Source organism: Aricia agestis, chromosome 2, assembly GCF_905147365.1.
Source record: "Aricia agestis chromosome 2, ilAriAges1.1, whole genome shotgun sequence".
In the NCBI taxonomy this organism is placed as follows: domain Eukaryota; kingdom Metazoa; phylum Arthropoda; class Insecta; order Lepidoptera; family Lycaenidae; genus Aricia; species Aricia agestis.
Genome location: NC_056407.1, coordinates 5,662,018 through 5,683,163, shown reverse-complemented (window position 1 = coordinate 5,683,163; position 21,146 = coordinate 5,662,018). Strand labels below are relative to the sequence as shown.

Genomic DNA, 21,146 nt, shown 5'->3' with positions numbered 1-21,146 from the left:
CGACTATTCGCCGACCACAAAAGTGGCCGGATAATCGGCTTTACCAACTAAATAAAAATAAAATAAAACAAAAATTGTTTTATTTCTGAAAAAATTTGAATCAAATATTTTCAGAACGTTGAACTACATGTTGCCTACTACGTACATATGTGTGACTAGTCAGCACATCTCTAATTTTTATTAATAAAGGGCTAATAATGATGATAGTCTATTATTCACAAAATAATCACCTATTACTTTTACTTATAGTCAACAAGTCATCCCATTGCCTGTTAACATTAGTCAGTTCTTCCATATTTTTACTTGCTTCTGTCAGGTTTTTTCGGAACACTCTCAGGTGTTCCAAGTATAAAGTGAGGCTTCTATTGAGCGCTCTAACGGATTCCAACTCTTGTATACTCTCAGCATGTTTCTGAAATATTGTAAATACATTTAAAAATCAAAAAGACTATACAGGTGAATAAAACAGACAGACATGGGCGTAGCAAGGTACGGGCAGGAGAGGGCTAAAACCCCCCTCCCCTCTTCGCTCGCTCATATTTTGTTTTTAATTTTTACTTACCTCACCTTCAATACTATAGTTGTGGCTTGTGAGATATTTACTTCATACTCATAATTCATAAATCATAATATAAATCACGAATTCGAAGTCTAGGATTTTCTTTATCTGAACCCCCCCCCCTTGAATACTGGCTACGCCATAAAGTTAGTATACCTAGGTATATTAACTTTATGGGCTACGCCCATGCAGACAGACACACTTTCACATGTAGGTTTATTAAGGATTGTAATATAACTTACATCCCGATCGTCATCGCGTTTAGTCGATGTAACAGATAAATGAGACATGCTGGACAGCTTCAAAAGTAGTTGTATTTTTATATTAGATTAAAAACCTATCGTACAGTAGGTACTTCACAGCAAAAATAGAAAATTCGTTAAGAAAACATCAAACATTTCAAAACCAGACCTTTCCTTCTTCTTCTTCCTAGTTTTTTTTTCTTATTATGGCACTTCGGCTATTCAACCATGGCCAGTGTCGAGTAGGTATAATATTATAGCGGGCAAACAATATTCAGCATCGTTTTTCTATATTAAAGTCTAGTCAAAGTCAAGTAAAAGTCAGTCAGTACAGTCACGAAGTCAGAGTCAGAAAAAAAAAACTCGCGCACGTAGGGTTCCGTATCGCTACCGGTATAGAGTGAAAGTAGACAAAAATTGTGTTATTTTGTATGGGAGCCCCCCTTAAATACTTAGTTTATTTTAATTTTATTATTAATTATTAAAGTACAAATGTAATTAAGGATTTTGTGAAAATTTCAAGTGCCTAACTGTTACCATTATTGATTACGAGCAAAAAAATCACGTTTCTTGTATGGTCCAGCCCCCCATAAATATTACTTTAATTTATTTTTAGTATTTATTGTTATAGCGGCAACAGATATACACAATCTATAAAAATTTCAGTAGTCTAGCTATAGCGATTCTTGAGTTACAGCCTGGAGACAGACGGACAGACAGACATCGAAGTCTCATAAATAGGGTCCCGTTTTCACCCTTTGGGCACGGAACCCTAAATAAGAAACATGCTAAAGTTTTGATAACGCTGAGACAATGGAGTGCAGTGGTAAGATTTTTTTTTTATGAAATAAGGGGGCAAACGAGCAAACGGGTCACCTGATGGAAAGCAACTACCGTCGCCCATGGACACTCGCAGCATCAGAAGAGCTGCAGGTGCGTTGCCGGCCTTTTAAGAGGGAATAGGATAATAGGGGAGGGTAGGGATCGGAAGGGAAGGGAATAGGAGAGAGTAAGGAAGGAAATAGGGTAGGGGATTGGGCCTCCGGTAAACTCACTCACTCGGCGAAACACAGCGTAAGCGCTGTTTCACGCCAGTTTTCTGTGAGAACGTGGTATTTCTCCGGTCGAGCCGGCCCATTTGTGTCGAAGCATGGCTCTCCCACGTAGCCAAGTAAGATGAGGTCTTTTTATACATTCTCTATTTAGTGTTTGTAAATTTATGTAAAACTACCTTTTTTTAAGGTTAAAAAAATATTGTATCGACCATTACCGCAATATTAAAACGCATGCGCCGACTGCTACAATGACGCCCTCTGATTTCTTTTTATTGCACTTTTTCTACTTTATCTCGTTCGCCGCCATTTTGACATTTGTTTGGCTTTGTTTTATGATACAAATGGTGTTTATTTATATTGTGACTAGTTTTTTCGTGAAATAATATATTTTATTCTGATTCTGTTCATATATAACTTAAATTGGTTCCGGTTCTTAACAATCAGAAATGTAAAGTGCAGTTCTAGCGCATAGATCAATAACGATTTGGAGCCGCTTTTTTATTTTCAATGTAAGCCTTAAATTTTTCATTTTGTAAATGTATCTTGATTCTTGTTGAAATAGTATTACAATTTATGTCAATATTGATAACATGCTTAAAAAACATAGGCATAAATCATCAGTTATTAGTTTGGTAAAAAAGGCGCCAATTTATTTGCCGCGATTTTTTTGTGTTTCAACTTTCAACCAAACGTAATAGAAAATAAACACATTTATTATGTAAATTTTGTGAAATACAAACTTACCTTTATAATAGCATTATAAATGTGTGGATTGAAGTTGGATTTTCTAATGGTGAAGTGTGCATGTGAGTTATTTTTAATTATTAATTATTAATGTTGTTTACTAATGATTTTAGATCATTATTCATTATTATATCAAATTAGAAAGTATAAGTATTCTCATTAGCATGCTATTTATTTTCTTTAACCCAAACAATATCGGAATATAATCATTTACTTCTATTTATATTGCAGGATAAGTACAGTTTCAAAACTGCAATGCGGCTAAGAACCAGAAAGAGGGAGCGACCGCTCTCAGCGAGGAATCAACAAGTAAAAAATTTAAAACAAAAATCTCTTAAGAAGCAAATAAACAAATCAAAGCCTACCTGGGAGAAACTGCTGACAAGGGAGAATGGTATTTCTTCCTCCTCATTGCTCTGTATTACAAGATCACAAAAGAATTTACACCTAAAGACGAGGCCAGTTAGAACAACAAAAATTAAAATGGAAAAACAAGTTGAAGCTTCTAACAAAAAACTCAAGCACAAAGAAGAGAGCACAAAGAAACCAATTTTTCAAACTGTGGTACGTAGCAGCACCAAGGATGGGGTATCATCTACAACCAAGCCAAAATCCAGTGATAAAATGGCTTTAAAATCTAAAGTCAAAGATGTTCATCTATCTAAAAATATACAATTACGACAGAGCTCCCTTAATAGGGAACTACGCAAAACTGAATCCGTGTCAACTGCACTAAGCTCTCCACGCAAAACGAGGCGCATGGATAAGACACAGTCTGCATCTTTAAACAGTTCTCCAATTCGTAAAGTTCGGCAACTCGGTCTTCAATCGCAGAAAGTCAATAAAGTAAGCTCAACCAATGAGAGTCCTAAAAAGAAATGCAAGTCTAAGGTGCCAGTTGCGAGTACAACCAATATAGATGATGATGTGACTATGTATGAACCTCACACCACTACATTTGACTTGCCCACTCCGAAGGTGGACTCTGATAGTGAGAGTCAAGTGGAGTCGTCAGATTTATGCCTTCCTAATGACTGCCTGAATGACTTTATAGCGATTGCGGAATGTGCTCGAATTCTTAATCAACAGCTGTCACCAAATGAGGAGGATATTAATTTGCTGGCCGACAAAGCAGCTCGGATCATGACAACTGATAGAGATGAGGGTAAATCTTCTAGAAAGAATTCCATGGACAAAAGGTTACCGAAACGAAGGAAGTCGAGCAATGACTTAGAGATGTATCAGCCTACGTCTACTACTGATGATCTGGATACTTGCACTGAGTTTTTGAACACAGCAGAGAAATATGTTCAGGTTTGTTTCCACCTTGTTATTTGATATGAGACTATATTTCAACTTAAACTTAAATAGACACATCATATTATGTCCTCAAAATACATGTAAAAAATTTTGTTAAATTTATACCTTTTAAGCCCGACTTTGTATCAATGCTGGAACAAGACAGCTACGTCCGTGATCCGGAATGTGAAATATCTTCAACCTGTGGGGACACTCAAGGGACTGCTATAGAAAGCCTGGAGGCACTGTCGGCAAGGAGCCCCAGTACTGGGTTTCTAGCTGAAATCAGCCAGAGTCTTGCGTCAGAAGCTGCAGGATGGGTAAGTTAATCTGAGTATTAATTTTTGAAATTCAAAACAGTAATGATGTTTTTAAAAGTAAAATGTAACAAGAAATAATAATTGTATGTATGTAATAATTAGAGTTACATTATAGAGAATTTTTTTTTTGTTTTCAGAGTGCTGAAGATATAGTGGGAGATGAAAATTCTCTGACATGTCATGATGAGGTGCAGCCTGATATTGAGGTAAACTATTATTTTCTCTTGTAAATCAGTAAATATTAACAAACTGTCTTTTCCATTTGAGCATTATTTTTGGCTGGGAACCGTGTAATCTCAGCCGAAAACAATACTCAAGTGGTCAAAATTAAGAGCATGCACCCAAAAATACATACCATGAAACAGGTGTTATCTTATATTTTATTTTTATAGGTCAGAGGTTCTCAGTAAATCTTTTATTTGTTTGCAGGAAGAAGCAGTAGATGTGATATCGTCTTGCAGCAACAGAGTGGACTGTGAACAGATCACGTCGTGGGCGGACGCCTTCGATCCATATTTGTTCATAAAACAAGTAAGTTTTAGCTTGCACTCTCTTATAATCTCATAGAAAATATAAGTATTTAGTCACATACAACACTATTGTGTGATCACGGAGCATGAAAACTTGTCCCTTCCATATGTGCACTTTACTTGCGTAGTACCTGTGAATGCAATAACAAATACTTCTGAGAGAGTGAAAAATTCAAATAGCATAAGTACAAAGTTCTATGTTATCATGCAAAAAAATTGGCCTGACAAAAACAAAAAAATATAATTTTTTGCAGTTGCCGCCATTAGAGACAGTATGTGGGGGCGCGTTGCGGGCGCGCTACCCGGCGCTGCCTCTCAAGACCCGCACGAGTCCAGATTTCAGCCTTGTAAGTGTGTAATCAATCATAATTCAAGACGTGAGTGGATGAATAGGGTAAGTAACATGAAAAAACTTCCCGTTTTTTTGTTTTAATGGAGGCTTTAGGGCCGGAAAAAATATTTGAAATAGAAAAAGTATGGATTATATGTGTAGCCAGATATATTAGCTTGGTTATGAAGTAGATAAGTCACAAGTTTTAATAATATAATTAGGGAAAAAATGAGTGATTGTCCGTATGTTACGAAATGTTACTTGTTCAATTCTTCCACTCACGTCTTCAATTATTTTTCAACTTACAACTGAACAATCTGATCTGAAAAAAAACCGGCCAAGTGCGAGTCGGACTCGCGCACCGAGGGTTCCGTACAAACCTGCAAGGTTTACAAAGTTCGTTCATTACGACAATCGAGTCATAACTATGGTATTTTTATTGCAAAATGAAATTCATAACATTACAATGGGGAAAGATGGAGGAGCATAAATTTAAGACAAAGATCTCTTTATCGTTTAAGTAATCCTTTATTTTATATTAACACATATCATTTATCTATAATATAACTGAAACACTTATACTAGCCTTGCAGCAGACTATCGGCGGCGGCGGCGGTCGGTCGCGACTTGCGGTATCAATGGTTGTACTTTTGCGTTTTGCGTTTTTGCGTTGACTTAGAATTTTTTTTTTTTCACGGGTTAAAGGCAATTAGATCTAAGTATTTGATATGAATTTCAACTTGATAGCTCTACGCGTTCATGAGGAAAAAAGTAATAAGTTTATATTTATTAAAAAATATATATTTTGTAATGTAACTAAAAATTTAAGGTTTTCGGAATTTTTCCTTTATGTGTGCTATAAAACGTTGCTTCATGCCAAATTTCAAGATTCTAGGTCGACTGGAAGTACCCTTTAGGTTTTGATTCCCTTGCGAGTACTTGCGAGTTTCAAAATATGCAGCTTAAATTGCTGTTTCTTTTGATTGCGTTGACATAGAAGTTTGATTTTGTTACAGCTTAAAGGTATTATAGACCTGAGTATTTGGTATGAATTTCAATTTAATACCTCTACGCGTTTATGAGGAAATGGGTAGTAAGTTTAAAATTATTAAAAAAAAATATATTATGTGATGTAACTAAAAATTTATGGTTTTCGTAATTTTTCCTTTATCTATGCTATAAGACGTTGCTTCGTACCAAATTTCAAGATTCTGAGTTCACGGGAAGCACCCTGTAGGTTTTGATTCCCTTGCAAGTGTCGAAAATTTGCGGCATAAACGGCTGTATCTTTTGATTGCGTTGGCTTAGAAGTTTGATTTTTTCACAGCTTCAAGGGACAGTAGACCTGAGTAATTGATATAAATTTCAGCTTCATACCTCCACGCGTTCCTGAGAAAAAGGGTCTTGACAGACGGACAGACGGACAACAAAGTGATCCTATAAGGGTTCCGTTTTTTCCTTTTGAGGTACGGAACCCTAAAAATCAGTTTATTAACCTTTAATATATACTAAAGTCAGGACAACTTAAGGTGGCACCAGCGGTCATTGACCTTTCTAGTCTAGGAGCTAGGTATGTGAAAAATGCTTGCCCTACATTCTATTAATCTATATATCTATACATCTATACATATAAATAAAATTGGAGTGTCTGTTTGTAATTTTAAAATACCGTTTTTTTCTTCATGTATATGAATATTTAGACGGTACTTACACCAAAATAACAATTTTTAGAATTTTTGTCTGTCTGTATGTCTGTTTGTTCCGACCGATTTTGATGGGACTTTTATTGGCAGATAGCTGATGTAATAAGGAGTAACTTAGGCTACATTAACCGACTTCCAAAAACGAGGTGGACATATTTTTACTTTTTTTTATTTTTTACCTATGTATTTTACATTTTGTTGACGCGGACGAAGTCGCGGGTAACAGCTAATTTGAAAATAAAATTGAATTCTTGTAGAGAAACAGACTATTATAGTTTCATCTATATTATTGCACTGCATTCTGTTACCTCTTCGTATAATAATCTCCAACTATTTATGAGTTTAAAGTGATATAACGTCTTGGTTACCTCTTCGTATGATAATCTCAAACTATTTATTTGTTTGAAGTGATATTATTCATACCGTGTTCACATCATGTATGCATAAATTAAGAATCGCCATGTCACTGATTATCTCGATTTGGTTCGCTGTCTGACCATTGAACTATTATGTTATGTGAAATTAAACATATTCTACATTAGCGGTCCTCCGACACACCTCGACAACAATTATGGACTAAAATATCACTTTACACTTGGGAATTATTTAAACTTAAAGTCATTAAAATATAATATTATTTCATTACTTTTTAAAGATGTTTGACGGGGGTTTTTTTTTAATTTCTTAATTTAATTTTATTTCAAGCTTTTTAAACTTCTTTTGCTTAAAGTGCAGTATAATTCCTATCAACAGGATTATATTATATCCCAATGAATACCATCTAGGAATGTCCTTTTGGATGAGGCCGTCAATATGAGTCCTAACTCTAAACATGAAACCTCCACTTTGGGTTCATTATGGAGCTCGGCTCCTTTAGAATCCAGGTGATGCTGCAGCAGCAGCATGCAAAAATGTACTGTTTATCTATGTCTTACTAGTTATCGCAATTAAAATGAACCCAAACACGAAATCATTGCTCTAAGTTGGTGAGGAGTTGGGTTTCCTATTGATTACCAGGTGATGCTGCAGCACCAGGTCAACTTTCCATTAATGTATAAATATTCATAAATGTCACTAACTAGAATGCAAAATATAAAGCCCACCAAACGACTGCAAGTTGCTAATCGACCCTTCACGGACCAGATGAACCGCGATTTTCTAGCATGGAGCAGGCTAATGATGATGAACTATAGCTAAGAACACTCTCGATTAAGTCAGCTTTCAAACAAAAAAAACTAGATCAAAATCGGTCCACCCGTTTGGATGCTACGATGCCACAGACAGACAGACAGACACGCCAAACTTTATATAACACACCCCTTTTTTGTCGGGGGTTAAAAATAGAGCACCCGTCTATTTTTCTAGCCAGTGACCTCCGCCCGCATCATCACCCCTCAACCCCCGCGCCAGCGTTGCGGACATGTGTAGACGCATCTCGCCAGCCTCTGGCAGATCAGTTCACAGCAAACCAAATCGAGATATTCAGTCTTGACGGTTGTAGGTTGTAGTTTACTTGGCGGTCCCCCGCCCCCGACACATGACTTAAGACCGGGCTGGAAAAAATATCAAACCACGCTAGCCCCGCCTACACACCCCGCTATCCTCCAATCGTGATATAATGATTCCATGAATCGTGCCTGCATGAATTGTACTTTGCGCTGCAGCTATAGTGAACAATATCGCGTAACAACGGTTCCCGCATTAAAGCACGAAAGTAAAGGTCGTAAGTCCCAAAAATGTTTTTGATGATTACTTAAAAATTAAATACAATACTAATATTTCCTGTAGCCATTATTTTATAAAGTGTGTGATTGTAGTAGTGTAAGTTATTTAATGATACTCAATCAGTGTTAAGATATTTGTTGAAAATCCCAGAAAGATTCATAATTATTTCGAAGAATAAAACTATCGAGTCAAAGTAAGTGAAGTCATAAATTGCACAAAGGCCAGGAAAGGTAGCGCGGAGCACAGTGCCCTCGATAAGGAGTGCATGGAAAGGAAGAGGTGGGACGCTCTAGCCAGATCGATGGTGGCGTATTGCTGAGGTTGTCCCAGGTGAGTCCTTCCAGTACCGAATGTTACAACTTACAGTCGAACCTCCAGCGGTGCCAACTCGCCATAAAGGAGCTATTGCTCGAGGCCACCAAGCGTAAGGCTTGCGTAGCGTTGCTGCACGAGCCTTACATAGGTGGGGCGCGGAGTATGAGGACATACAAAGGGGTGAGGGTCTTCCAGAGCGATAGGGAGGGGGGTGGTGTGGTCAAGGCGTATATTGTAGTATTCGACGACACGTTGGATGTCGAACTACACACACGCCTTAGCAATAACAAAATTGTTGTGGCCACCATCCGAACCAAAGCCTGGGAGATGATAGTTGTGTCCTTCTACTTCGACCCTGATAAGCCTGTAGGGCCTTACCTGGACCATCTTGTACGGATAGGAAGAGAGCTGGGTACCGACAAGATGGTTTTGGGAGGTGATGCTAACGCAAAAAGCCCGTGGTGGGGTGGCGATAAGGAAGACCCGCGAGGAAGTGTCTGCAGTACTATACATATAATACAGTACACAGGGGACACCCCAACATTCGACACCATCAGAGGGGGAAAAAGGTACTCCAGTTACGTGGATGTAACAGCGTGCTCCGACGATCTGCTGAACCGAGTAGGCGACTGGAGGGTGGAGGAGAATCTGACGAGCTCGGACCACAACGGCATATCATTCGGCATTAGACAACACAAATCCACAGGCACAAACATATTACGTACCACACGCATCTTCAACACACAGAAGGCAAACTGGACTTAGTTTCGTGAGAAACTGACCCAGCTAATGTCGGACAGACAAATGACTCCACAAGCGATTGACTCAATACGCAGCACACAACAGATAGATGACGAAATAGACAGATACACACAAGCCATAACACAAACATGCAGAGACACTATGCCGACCAAAAAACACGCACAGAAATTCACGTTGTCGTGGTGGAATGACAAGCGGGTGAAGAGAGAAGTCGCTACGAGGCGACTAAAATATGACACACCGCGCTTGAGAATGGGGAGTGTGGAAATTAAATACTACAGTGAAATAAAGATTCTGGGCCTTATTATCGACCAAGGCTTGACGTTTAACGCCCACGTTAGCAGCGTTTGCCAAAAGGCAATCACGCGCTACAAGCAGCTTGCCAGGGCCGCTAGAGTAGGCTGGGGGCTTAACCCACAAGTAGTTAAGATTATTTATACGGCGGTCATAGAACCAACTATCTTGTATGCATCAGCAGCGTGGGCACCCACCGTGGAAAAAGTGGGGGTCCAAAAAAGGCTCAACTCCGTTCAACGGGGTTTTGCCCTGAGGATCTGCAAAGCATATCGGACCATCTCCCTGAAATCTGCGCTGCTGTTGGCTAGGATACTCCCTCTTGATCTCAGAATACTTGAAGCATCGAGACTATATGAGATCAAGAAGGGAGTGTCCAACCCGGCATTGAGGGACAGAGAGGTGGAACGAATGGCTTCCGCGATTGAGGACCCACATCCGGCAGAGCCGGTAGAGCTGAGGTTCGGGATGGTAGATGAGGACTCGTATGCTGACGCGGTTGACAGCCATAGAATCTATACAGATGGCAGCAAGATTGAGGGTAGAGTCGGAGCCGCTCTTTCCGTATGGAAGGGTGAGGCCGAGACGAAGGCCGTCAAGGTTGCTTTGTCGCCGTATTGCACCGTCTACCAGGCCGAACTTCTAGCGCTCCAAAGAGCAGTAAGTATAGCCTGCAAGAGTGGAATGACAAAGGTCGGTATCCTTAGCGATTCCAGATCGGCTCTCCAGGCTATCACCCTTAGTTCCCTTCATCCCCTGGCAGTGCAAACAAGGGCGGCCCTCCGAAAAGCTGCATTGCAGAGGCGGGAGGTCTCCCTGTTTTGGATTAAGGCGCACGCAGGGTTGAGAGGGAATGAGAGGGTTGACGAATTAGCCAAGGAGGCCGCGCTGAGATTGAGAAGGAAACCTGACTACGATCTGTGTCCTGTTTCATTCGTCAAGCTTATTTTGAGAGAGGATATGATTGAGGAATGGGACAGGAGATACGGGGTGGGAAGGACGGCTGGAGTCACGAAACTCTTTTTCCCAAGCGCTGCTGCTGCATACAAAATAGTCAAAAAGATAGACATCACACACCACACCACACAGATTCTGACTGAACACGGCGGATTCGCCTTCTACTTGCACAGATTCAAGTTGAAGGAGGATCCGTCGTGCCTATGTCAGCCAGGAGTTGAGGAGACGGTTCCTCACCTGTTACTCGAGTGTCTAATTTTTGCTACGAATAGATGATATTGAGCAAGAATTGGGTACATTGATGACGGGTGAGAATCTGCCTGCCATCCTGGGGGGAAAAAAAAGAGATTTGTTTCTCTCTTTTTGTAAGAGGATAGTGTGTGTTGCGAACAAGAGAAATTCTAGTAAACTATTGTGATTGTAAGCTGTGATATTATTTTTTATTGTTTTAATTTTATAGTATTTTGTAAATTGTAAGGATCTCTATATCTAGTTAGTATTTAGCAATTTATTGGAAATTTTTATGTTTAAGAAATTTTAATACTGAAGAACAAATTAATGTAATAAGAAGATAGCAACAAGCCCTGACACAGTTAGGGGGATGAGAAATCGAAAAAAAAAAGTAAGTGAATGATCCTTCATCAGATCACCACTTTTGTGAATATAATACCAAATTGGGATGATACCCTAATATACCAAAAGAAAAATTTTGAAAATTGGTTAACAAATGGCGGAGTAATCGTTGAACATTAAAAAATGAACAACACCTCCCCCATTTTGAAAGTCGGTTAAAATTGTAGCCTATGTGTTATTCTGATGTATAAGCTATATTATGGTAAAGTTTCATTAAAATCCGTTCAGTAGTTTTTTCGTGAAAGAGTAACAAACATCCATACATCCAAACAAACTTTCGCCTTTATAATATTAGTAGGATTAAATAAATCTCAATTTCATCTTCCGGGATCGTAATACTTATTAGAAAACATAGCAAAATTTTACAGCCCGCTCTTAAAGTCAGTAAATATTATTATATTACTTTAAGTTTTTGCCGGGTTTTTTTATTTTCTTATTTAAATTTTATAAATTTTCTATTTTTGTTTATTATACTCATGATATCAGCTTCCAAAGTATAACAAATTTATTAAAATTAAAGCATACATTCAGCATCTCCCTAGTGTTTACAAATTACTATAATTTACTACTACTAAGTACTTACTATTCGGAAAATGATCTTTGAATACTCGTAATATTTTTAAAAAACCTATCCAGCGACACCCCACACGGTGGGGTGGACGCGAAAAAAATCACTCCCAAAATCAATTTGGGAGTGATTTTTTTCGCGTGTACGGGACGTACCGTAATTTTTTTTTCAAAGATTTATTATACCATTTTGTCGGCATCATTAAGATGTGTATTCATGCCGAATAACAACTTTGTAGGTCGGTTGGTTGTAGTCGGTTTCCTTTTGCATTATTGGCAATAATTATTATTATCATATTGATATTATCGTTTTATCATTATTTTCATAATGCAGTTTGTGTGTTGTGAATTAGGTAGAATTTGTATATATTTATCAAACATTTCCTGTGTATGTAATAACAAATATTATGCTGAATCATAGACCTTGCAAATAAACACATTAACACAATTACATTATAAAGATTAAGATTTATTAATGACGTATCTGTTGCTCGCGACTTCGTCCGCGTCAACAAAATGTGATAACAATGATCATGAAAAAGAGAGAAATTTTCCCCTTTTTAAGTGTTCTTACCCAAATAGTAAGTAATTATTATTTTTTAACAAAAAACTAAAGCCGACTTCCAAGGTAAAAACAATAAGAATATTAACTGAAAAGTATTAAATAATTCTTTCTATTAGTGCCTTTTCCAGAATTCGTCAAAATTCCAACTATTTCTGTACATATTAAATTAAACACAATTAGTTATCAAATTAAACACAATTAGTTAAACCAGAATGGTTAAATCTGCATTTATCTATTTTTTGGAAAAGGGGTGGATTTCACCCCTAAAATACAAAAAGCGCAATACGAGCGTATGTCACTTTTATAGTAGAGGGTTTAACGTACTTAATTCCAAATGTTCATCCAAATCGATGGAGGTTCAACGAAATCGGAGGTTGTACCTAATTTTTGCCTTACTAAGAGTGGAGAAGCGAGAGCTTCGGCTCGGAGGGAGGATGTGAAGCGCAAGTGGCGACTGGGCGACGTGATGGGACGCTCTGAGGGTGCAATTTGCAAATGATCGGCGTTTAAAGCCCAGCGACAGTGCTGCGACACCTCTCTGGCTCTGCCAATGTTGACGCCTCGATGCATTCAAAAAGTTGGCGAGTCACCGTCTGACAACTTTATGATACACTAGCTGTTGCCCGCGACTTCGTCCGCGTTAGCATAGTAGATCACATCCCAAGTATTATTTATTGTACAAAAATATTCAATATACAGAATTGACTTTCTTACCATTTTATTATGTATAGATGTTCCGCGCTAATTTAGTTGTTGCGTTGCGTTGCGTAATTTAGGAATTTCACGCAACCGTACATTTTGCAGCAAAAAATAGCCTATGTCCCTTCACGTGGTCTATTCTTCATGTTTGCCAAATAACATAAAAATTGCTCCAGTAGTTCATAAGATAATAAGCAATTCTAATAATTTTTTGCGTTTTTTCCACATTTTCAAATAAGCCCTTTTATATAATTTCCCCCGTTTTTTCCACATTTTCCTCTATTTCTTCGCTCTTATTAGTCCTAGCGTGATAAAATATAGCCTATAGCCTACCTCGATGAATGGGCTATCCAAAAGTAAAAGAATTTTTCAAATCCGACCAGTAGCTCCTGAGATTAGCGCGTTCAAACAAACAAACCCTTCCCGGTCAACCGAACACATAAAAGATTATAATATAAAAATGGCTATAAAAGACAGGAACGATAAAGTCCTAAGCCACATAGCGGGTAGATTCGACACAGAACGATATTTTTTTAACAACCTAGAAACTCCACCCAGCTTGAGTGACCCCTCTCCACCAAGCCAATGTCACAACATCTAAAGGCAAAGGCAGCATAAAATCTAAGGAAATCGGAAAATGTCGGATCTACTGGCCGCCACACCGACTGGGACCTCACCATTCAAAATATTAATATTATTATTATGCAATAAATATATATATTTATTTATTATATGTATAACATATTATACTCTATTCTATTATATATATATATATATATATATATATATATATATATATATATATATATATATATATATATATATATATATATATATATAATCTCTCTAAAGTTCTCTCCCGATGCATACAAACTACGAAAGACTGACGTCAGTCTTTCGTAGCACTTTGTATGGAGCGTTTCGGGCAGGTCTTTTTTATGAGATATTTGAATTGTCATATCTTGGTGAATTTTTAAGCTATCAGAGTCATTCTTTCAACGATGTTTCTATTTTTTAAGTGTCCTTCAACTACCGATAAGAAAAAAAATAGTCATCATGCCTATTCTATCACAAATCTTATTTATTGTCTCATTATTAACTAAATTAGCACATACGAAGTCAAGCCATCGATAAAATAACAAAAAATTTAGTAAAAATATAAACTTACCGATCCAAGGAAAAACTTTTTAAATTTCTTCATTTTGTTGACGGACTATAAATTAATTTAAAAAAAATCAAATTGGTCGAAAAATTTGACCGATATATCGATATGTTTTTTCGCGATATATCGAGACCGATATTGATATTTTTTCAAATATCGATGTATCGATATATCGATATTTTCTTTCAATTTCGACATCCCTATAATACGACACTTTGACAGTTTACGTACCTCGGAGAACCGGAACATAAAATGGCGGACCGGCCACAGTATTTTGATTTGGTAGAGACCATTATGCCGCGTCCACTTCTAAAAGTCAATGTACAGACTGCTGTCCCCATTACTGGTGTTTATGAAACAATGTTAAATATCTACTATGCAGATACACTACTGCATCCGGACCGCCGACCTATTGTGTGCGGACCGAGCATGTTCGAAGATGATCTTCGTTCATCTTAGGACTTCAACATCTCCAGGATTTAATGTCAATATCTATAGCTTGCACTTATATTTCACTCCAAACTTGAGAGAGATAATTAGCTACAAAAAATAAAGAAAGACTTTTCCCATTGATATCTAAAAATTTCCTTCGAAATTTTCTTAATTACCTTTGTTTAATAATTTTTTTATATAAAATATGTGGACCGAGAAGGTCATTTCATGTCTTAAAACTGACCCCGAGCGAAACTAATTGGTGACCCCTGCACTACAGTATCAATCGATGCAGGATGTAAATCTACTATATACTTATTTCGAATTTAGGTCAGAATCTTTGAATTTATAAATGTTATATACTTACATCCTTAAGTACAGATCTAGAACATTGACCAATCTAAAATTAATATCGATAGTGTGTCATGACCTAACTTTATTTTGTCAGGTGCTGGATCTGGATGAGACATTAGTGCACTGCTCATTACAAGAACTTCCAGATGCGAGCTTCCACTTCCCAGTGCTGTTTCAAGACTGTAGATACACGGTAAATATGTTTTGCTTGTTTTATCGTGCTTACCTAATTTGATGCTTCTAAATATTATGTCAAGTCAATGTTATGCTAAATACTCACATACGGTTTTGCTCGATAGTTTTACTCCGAATCGAAGGAAATGACATATTTGACATATTTAATTCTATCGGAGCCGACTCGAAGCGAGCCTTCGGTGTGCCTTCGGGCTGTCAGTTTTGCGGTTAACACGGTGGTTATTGCTCGATTTGGAGTAAACCTATCGTGCAAAATCGTATGTGAGTACTTAGCTTTAAAGTGACTTTCCGATCTTTTACGCGGCTAGATGCGACCGACAAAAATTAGAAAAAATCCGCTTTATGACATAGCCTATAGGTATCATTTTCTACTGACATTTGTGTAGCGACGCTTGTGGCGTAAAAGCTAGTGGCGTAGATTAAAATGACGCCACTAGACCTACAGCCTATGTCATAAAGTGGCATTTAATTTGAATGTTCGTCGGTCGCTGGTAGCCGCGGGAAAGCCTGGAACGGTACCTTTAGCGTTCTGTGGGCTAGTCTACAGTCTACACACAACCCGACCGAAATTCCCATCATCTGCCTCAGCCTATATGATTAAATTTACTAATACATTGTGGTGTGTCAGGTGTTCGTCCGCACGCGGCCACACTTCGCGGAGTTCCTGTCGCGCGTGTCTCGGCTGTACGAGGTGATACTGTTCACGGCCAGCAAGCGCGTCTACGCCGACCGCCTGCTCAACCTGCTCGACCCGCGTCGCCGCTGGATCAAGTACAGGTAAGCAGATCCGGATTTATGTATTGGCAGTATAGGCCATGGCAGCAGCGTCCTATAGCGTTCAAGGGGGCAGCGTCCTTTAGCGTCCTAGGGGAGCAGCGTCCTAGGATGGCGGCAGAGTTCGTACATAGGGGCAGCAATTCTGCAACACTAGTTCAATTCTTATTGAAACTTGAATCGTCCATTTTATAATCCTTTAAGATCCACTCTATCATCTCATCACACACTAAACCGCACGGCAAAAATCGACCTAGACTGTCGATTAAAAAAGAACTCGATAAAAGATCGTTGAGGTCGATCAAAATAACAAAAAAATGCCTACCAATTGCCATTTTTTGCCACTTACATTTCAGACGGTCCATTTTCGCCGTGCTGCCAAAATTGTGCGGCTTTAGTCACCCATCTAAACCCCACTTTACCCGCATAATACTGAGCTTACTGTTCTTGTTTTAGATTGTTCCGCGAGCACTGTCTACTCGTTAACGGTAACTACGTGAAGGATCTTTCGATACTGGGCCGAGACCTGCGCAAAACTGTCATCGTCGACAACAGTCCACAGGTATATTCAGAGTCTTTATAATGCGGCTGAAAGTTAAAGTTATATTTAAGTTGTTGGTGACCTATTATTATATCCATAAATAAAACTACAGTTAATACAAGCAACATCACTTGTGCCTTAATTCGTTTATCGCGCGGGATCTGTACTTTTCCTTGATAAAAGTAGTTATTCCTATATCCTTTCCCGGGGCTCAAAGTATCTCTATACCAAATTTTTGCAGAATCGGTTTGGGCGTGAAGAGGAACTAACAGCACTCACCTCTATAATACAGTGTATTATAGAGGTCAGTGGGTAACAGCACAGAATAGATAATAGTACAAGTACAGAAGTCTCACTGCTTTGATGTTCACAAATGCCGCCGTTTTATGTGCCTATATAAGTATTATTAGTAAACGGACTGCACGCGAGCAGCCGACATTGAGCTCTCTGGCGCCGCGCGAAGGTCGACTTTATTCAACACCAATTCCACACCTTGTCAGATATTCCGGAAATAGGGTTGTCAAAATCAAATAAGTATAAATACCACGCAAGGTATTTATACTTACTTAATTAGGTAAATGAATACCGAACATATAAATCAGTTTACACAGACACGACACGTGATTTTCTTTTGATGTAAGTAGGTAATTAGGTATGGATTATATTATTATGTACTACCACCTATTTTAAATAAGTATATTTATTATAATTAAGTATAAAACGTTTGTGTGTATATTTAATAATATTATTTTTGTCATAGATTTAGGTACCATGACAGTAGATATATAAATTTACAATTTTTTTCATTGTCCCAAAAATCGGCTGCAATGCAATATTTATTTTTTATAAATTTTGTCAATTAAAATATGACACTGCGTAAGAGGCGCGCGCGTGCGCCACGAGTCAGTGCGCGGCAAGCATTGAATCGCCCCGACGTCGACTCGGGGAGTCTCTGTATGTACTTGTAGCTCGGCGGCGGAACGGCGGAGTGACACTCCCCTGGTAACAGACAGACACACTTTCGCATTTATAATATTAGTAGTGCTGGTTAGGATGGTAGCCACGGTGCGTGCTTCAAGCGTCGTTTGGTTTCAAAGTGAGAAATAATGCTTTTATGAATGTTTCAGGCATTTGGTTATCAGCTGGAGAACGGGATCCCCATAGACAGCTGGTTCGTCGACCGCAGCGACAACGAGCTGCTGAAGTTGCTGCCCTTCCTGGAGCATCTGGCTACTGTAAGTAGCAAATATTTTGTTCCTCTTTGCCCGACTGCGCTAGAAGAGAATATGTCTTTCGAGTATATTAACACTATTGGTCAGGGAGCCCTAGAACAATTTTTTTTGTAATGACTAACAAGCAAATTTTTTGTGAGTAGCTACATTTTGATAAGACAAACAACATTTAACATTTTTATTTTCGAAAAACCTCGAAAGTGGTAGCTAAGAGAGATGGGGTTCTGTAATCAACAAAACTTGGTTGACTATAAGTGTACCCTGAAACGGAACTCTAACCAGCTGATTTTTTGTATATCGGTAGGTTAATAGTTATATTAAAAGAGTAACCTTGTCCTACAAATAAAACAATCCATACTTTAGGACCATCAAGTCAAAGTATTGTATACATACGAGATTTTTCGAAAATAAAAATGTTGTTCGTCTCATCAAAATGTAGCTACTCACAAAAAATTTTGTTCTAGGGCTCCCTCACTATATCACTATTAACTACTAGTCCCGGTTCCCTAGTTTTTTTTCATTTGATTACTATGAAGCTAATTTTTCGTGAGTAGCTTCATTTTGATGAAGCGAACAACAATTTCCTATGCGAACATTCTCGAAAGCTAACAGAGATAGAAATTATTAAATATTTCGATTTGATGATCCTAAAATATGGATTAGCTACCATTTTCGAGAATTTTCGCAGAGGAAATGTTGTTCGACTTATCAAAATGAAGCTACTTACGGAAAATTAGCTTGATAGTTCTCAAATGAAAAAAATGTTCTAGGGAAAAAATTCTCGTGTCACGTGGGGCTCGGCCGATTTTCGTGAAATTTGTCCGATTCTCTACCCTAGCATATCGGCTAGGGTTGAAAATCGGACAACATCTACTTTTTATATTGATAAGTACATTTTGTTGAATAAATAATAGTAAATTATTACAACTCGAGACTGACGGCGACCATTGTTTCTGCGACGGGATAGCTATGGGCGAAATACTTTATATGGCAAAACAATGTTTGGCGGGACTGCTAGTTTATATTTAAAACTTTTTTGTTCTTACAATTGCAGAAAGATGATGTCCGGCCGTACATTCGAGACAAGTACAAGCTGTTCAGCTACCTGCCGCCCGACTAAACGTGCACCTTCGAACACACACGGTTTTATGTATGTATGTCACGTCAGAACCGTGAGACGCGGAACTTCATACATTACTGTGTGTGTCAATATGAAGTTAGTGACTCTTCTCATGGCTCTGACCGTAGTCTCAGTCTTCCTTGGGGACTATATTCTGTCTTTGAGCAATATGCTACAATAAATTGTGATCGGTGGAAATTTATTACTTTTACATTGTGTGTTTCTTTCAAATCATTAGTTTTTAAGTATGTGACGAACTGTGACTAAAGGCTATAGAATATAGATACTATAGAAAGACATACAATTAAACTCCTTTAAAATGATACATACATAAAATGGCTGAGTGTACATATGTAAGGAAATATATTATAATGTTATTTTTATATTTTTCAATCAATCGAATATTCGGTATAATTGGCAATTAAAATATGATTAAAAAATCTTATACAATTAGGAGAAAGTATTTTGTTTTTATTTAGATCTGTGATTATGATTTGATATTGTTTTGGTGTTTTTTATTTTTATTTTGTTTAATAGTACAGTTGTCTACATAAATTTTAACTTGGCGCCTTTTTAGGGTTCCTAAGGGCCTGTTTCACCACTTCCTTATATAGGGCCAGATAAGCTATCCACAACTTATTTGACAGATTCTCCTTACTCTATCTTTCAAGTTAAGTGGTGGATAGCCTATTCGGCACTTATCAGGAGGTGGTGAAACAGGCCCTTAATATTTGGAAGTTACAAGGAATTCTTATTTAGTGGTCAGTTTTTGGGATGTTTAAAATCAATAATTGTCGCAGCTCTTAGGGCCGGGACACATAAACACGACACGACGTCGCGTCGTGGGAATCTACGACGAGCATCGTAAAAAACTAGGTCGTGACATCGTAAAGTGCCATGACACACGGCACAACGTCGTGGCGTAGAAACTCACGATGCGTCTTCTTTGAATTTTGAATAATAACTGTCGTGAGTTTCTACGACGCGACGTCGTGCCGTGTACCGTGGCACGTTACGATGACGTAACATAGTTTTTTTGCGATGCTCGTCGTAGATTCCCACGACACGACGCCGCGTCGTGAAACGACATCGCATCGTGATACGACACGACGTCGTATCGTGTTTTTGTGTCCCGGCCCTTACTGCCGCACTGATTGCCGTGACATTTAATTATCACTTCACATTTATTTAATGAAGAGTTTTACAGTAAATGTATGGAGATTATTACAAAATCTTAATGATCGCGGCCGTTAGAATAGATCTTAATGAATGATTAAGACTGAGAAATTTCGAGCAGATAATGAGTCCAAAGGCATCTATTATACGTAGTTTTATAAAGTGAAAATATCTATTTCATTTTAACTCCTTAAGGAAAGACTGCACGGCGCAATAAATAAAACGACACTTAAAACGTAGGTTACACGCTCAGTTTCTCATCAGTACGGTCCATCAATCTGGAAAGATTAAGCCCCAATGGTACAAGTTAGAACCGAGCGACACGCGACAACTGCAGACGACGTGTCGTCGCGACACTACTGGTTTCTATATATTTCTGTGAAAAACCCTCCGCAGCTAGCGACACTTATACACTATATTATTAGAAATACACAGAAACTAGTAGTAGTCAATTTTCAAAGGTAAGTATATGTTTCTAATTTTTTCCTATTTTGTCAGATGTGACAACACTCACTCAAAATTCGTGACTGATGGTTGCATGAAGCAAAAATCAAGATATCCGTATTTTCGTGCAACCATCAGTCACTGCATTACACGGTAGGTTATTCAACAATCTCAGTCATGACTGTGGTAAAACTGACAGCAATACCTACTTGTAATGGATGCCTAACAACCAGTTGATTGACGGACTGATTATGCCATCAATCTGGCTTGTGTCTCAGACTGTCACCAGATTGATGACTGAACTGAACGTCGTGTAACCTACGTCTAACGTTCCATGCGTTTGTGAGACGTCAATTCTATGAAACGTGAAGTGTCGTGTCGTGTAGTGCGGTCTCATCTTTAATATTAGCATTACA

General features: G+C 38.1%; 1 protein-coding gene across 3 annotated transcripts; it reads left to right on the top strand.

Moving 5' to 3' along the window:
• Positions 1 to 2,152: 2,152 nt before the first annotated feature.
• LOC121739087 lies at positions 2,153 to 19,312 on the top strand. Of its 3 annotated transcripts, none has more exons than XM_042131428.1 (11): positions 2,153 to 2,365; positions 2,832 to 3,914; positions 4,034 to 4,219; positions 4,357 to 4,425; positions 4,649 to 4,750; positions 5,004 to 5,096; positions 15,343 to 15,441; positions 16,072 to 16,220; positions 16,674 to 16,779; positions 17,886 to 17,993; positions 19,045 to 19,312. In XM_042131428.1, exons 2-11 carry the CDS (start codon positions 2,856 to 2,858, stop codon positions 19,108 to 19,110), a joined length of 2,037 nt encoding a protein of 678 aa, XP_041987362.1. In that variant the 5' UTR covers positions 2,153 to 2,365; positions 2,832 to 2,855; the 3' UTR covers positions 19,111 to 19,312. The 3 variants fall into 3 exon arrangements, with proteins under 3 accessions (XP_041987362.1, XP_041987354.1, XP_041987346.1); XM_042131420.1 differs by having other exon boundaries at positions 2,153 to 2,662; positions 4,649 to 4,746; positions 5,000 to 5,096; XM_042131412.1 differs by having other exon boundaries at positions 2,153 to 2,662.
• The last annotated feature ends 1,834 nt before the right edge of the window (positions 19,313 to 21,146 follow it).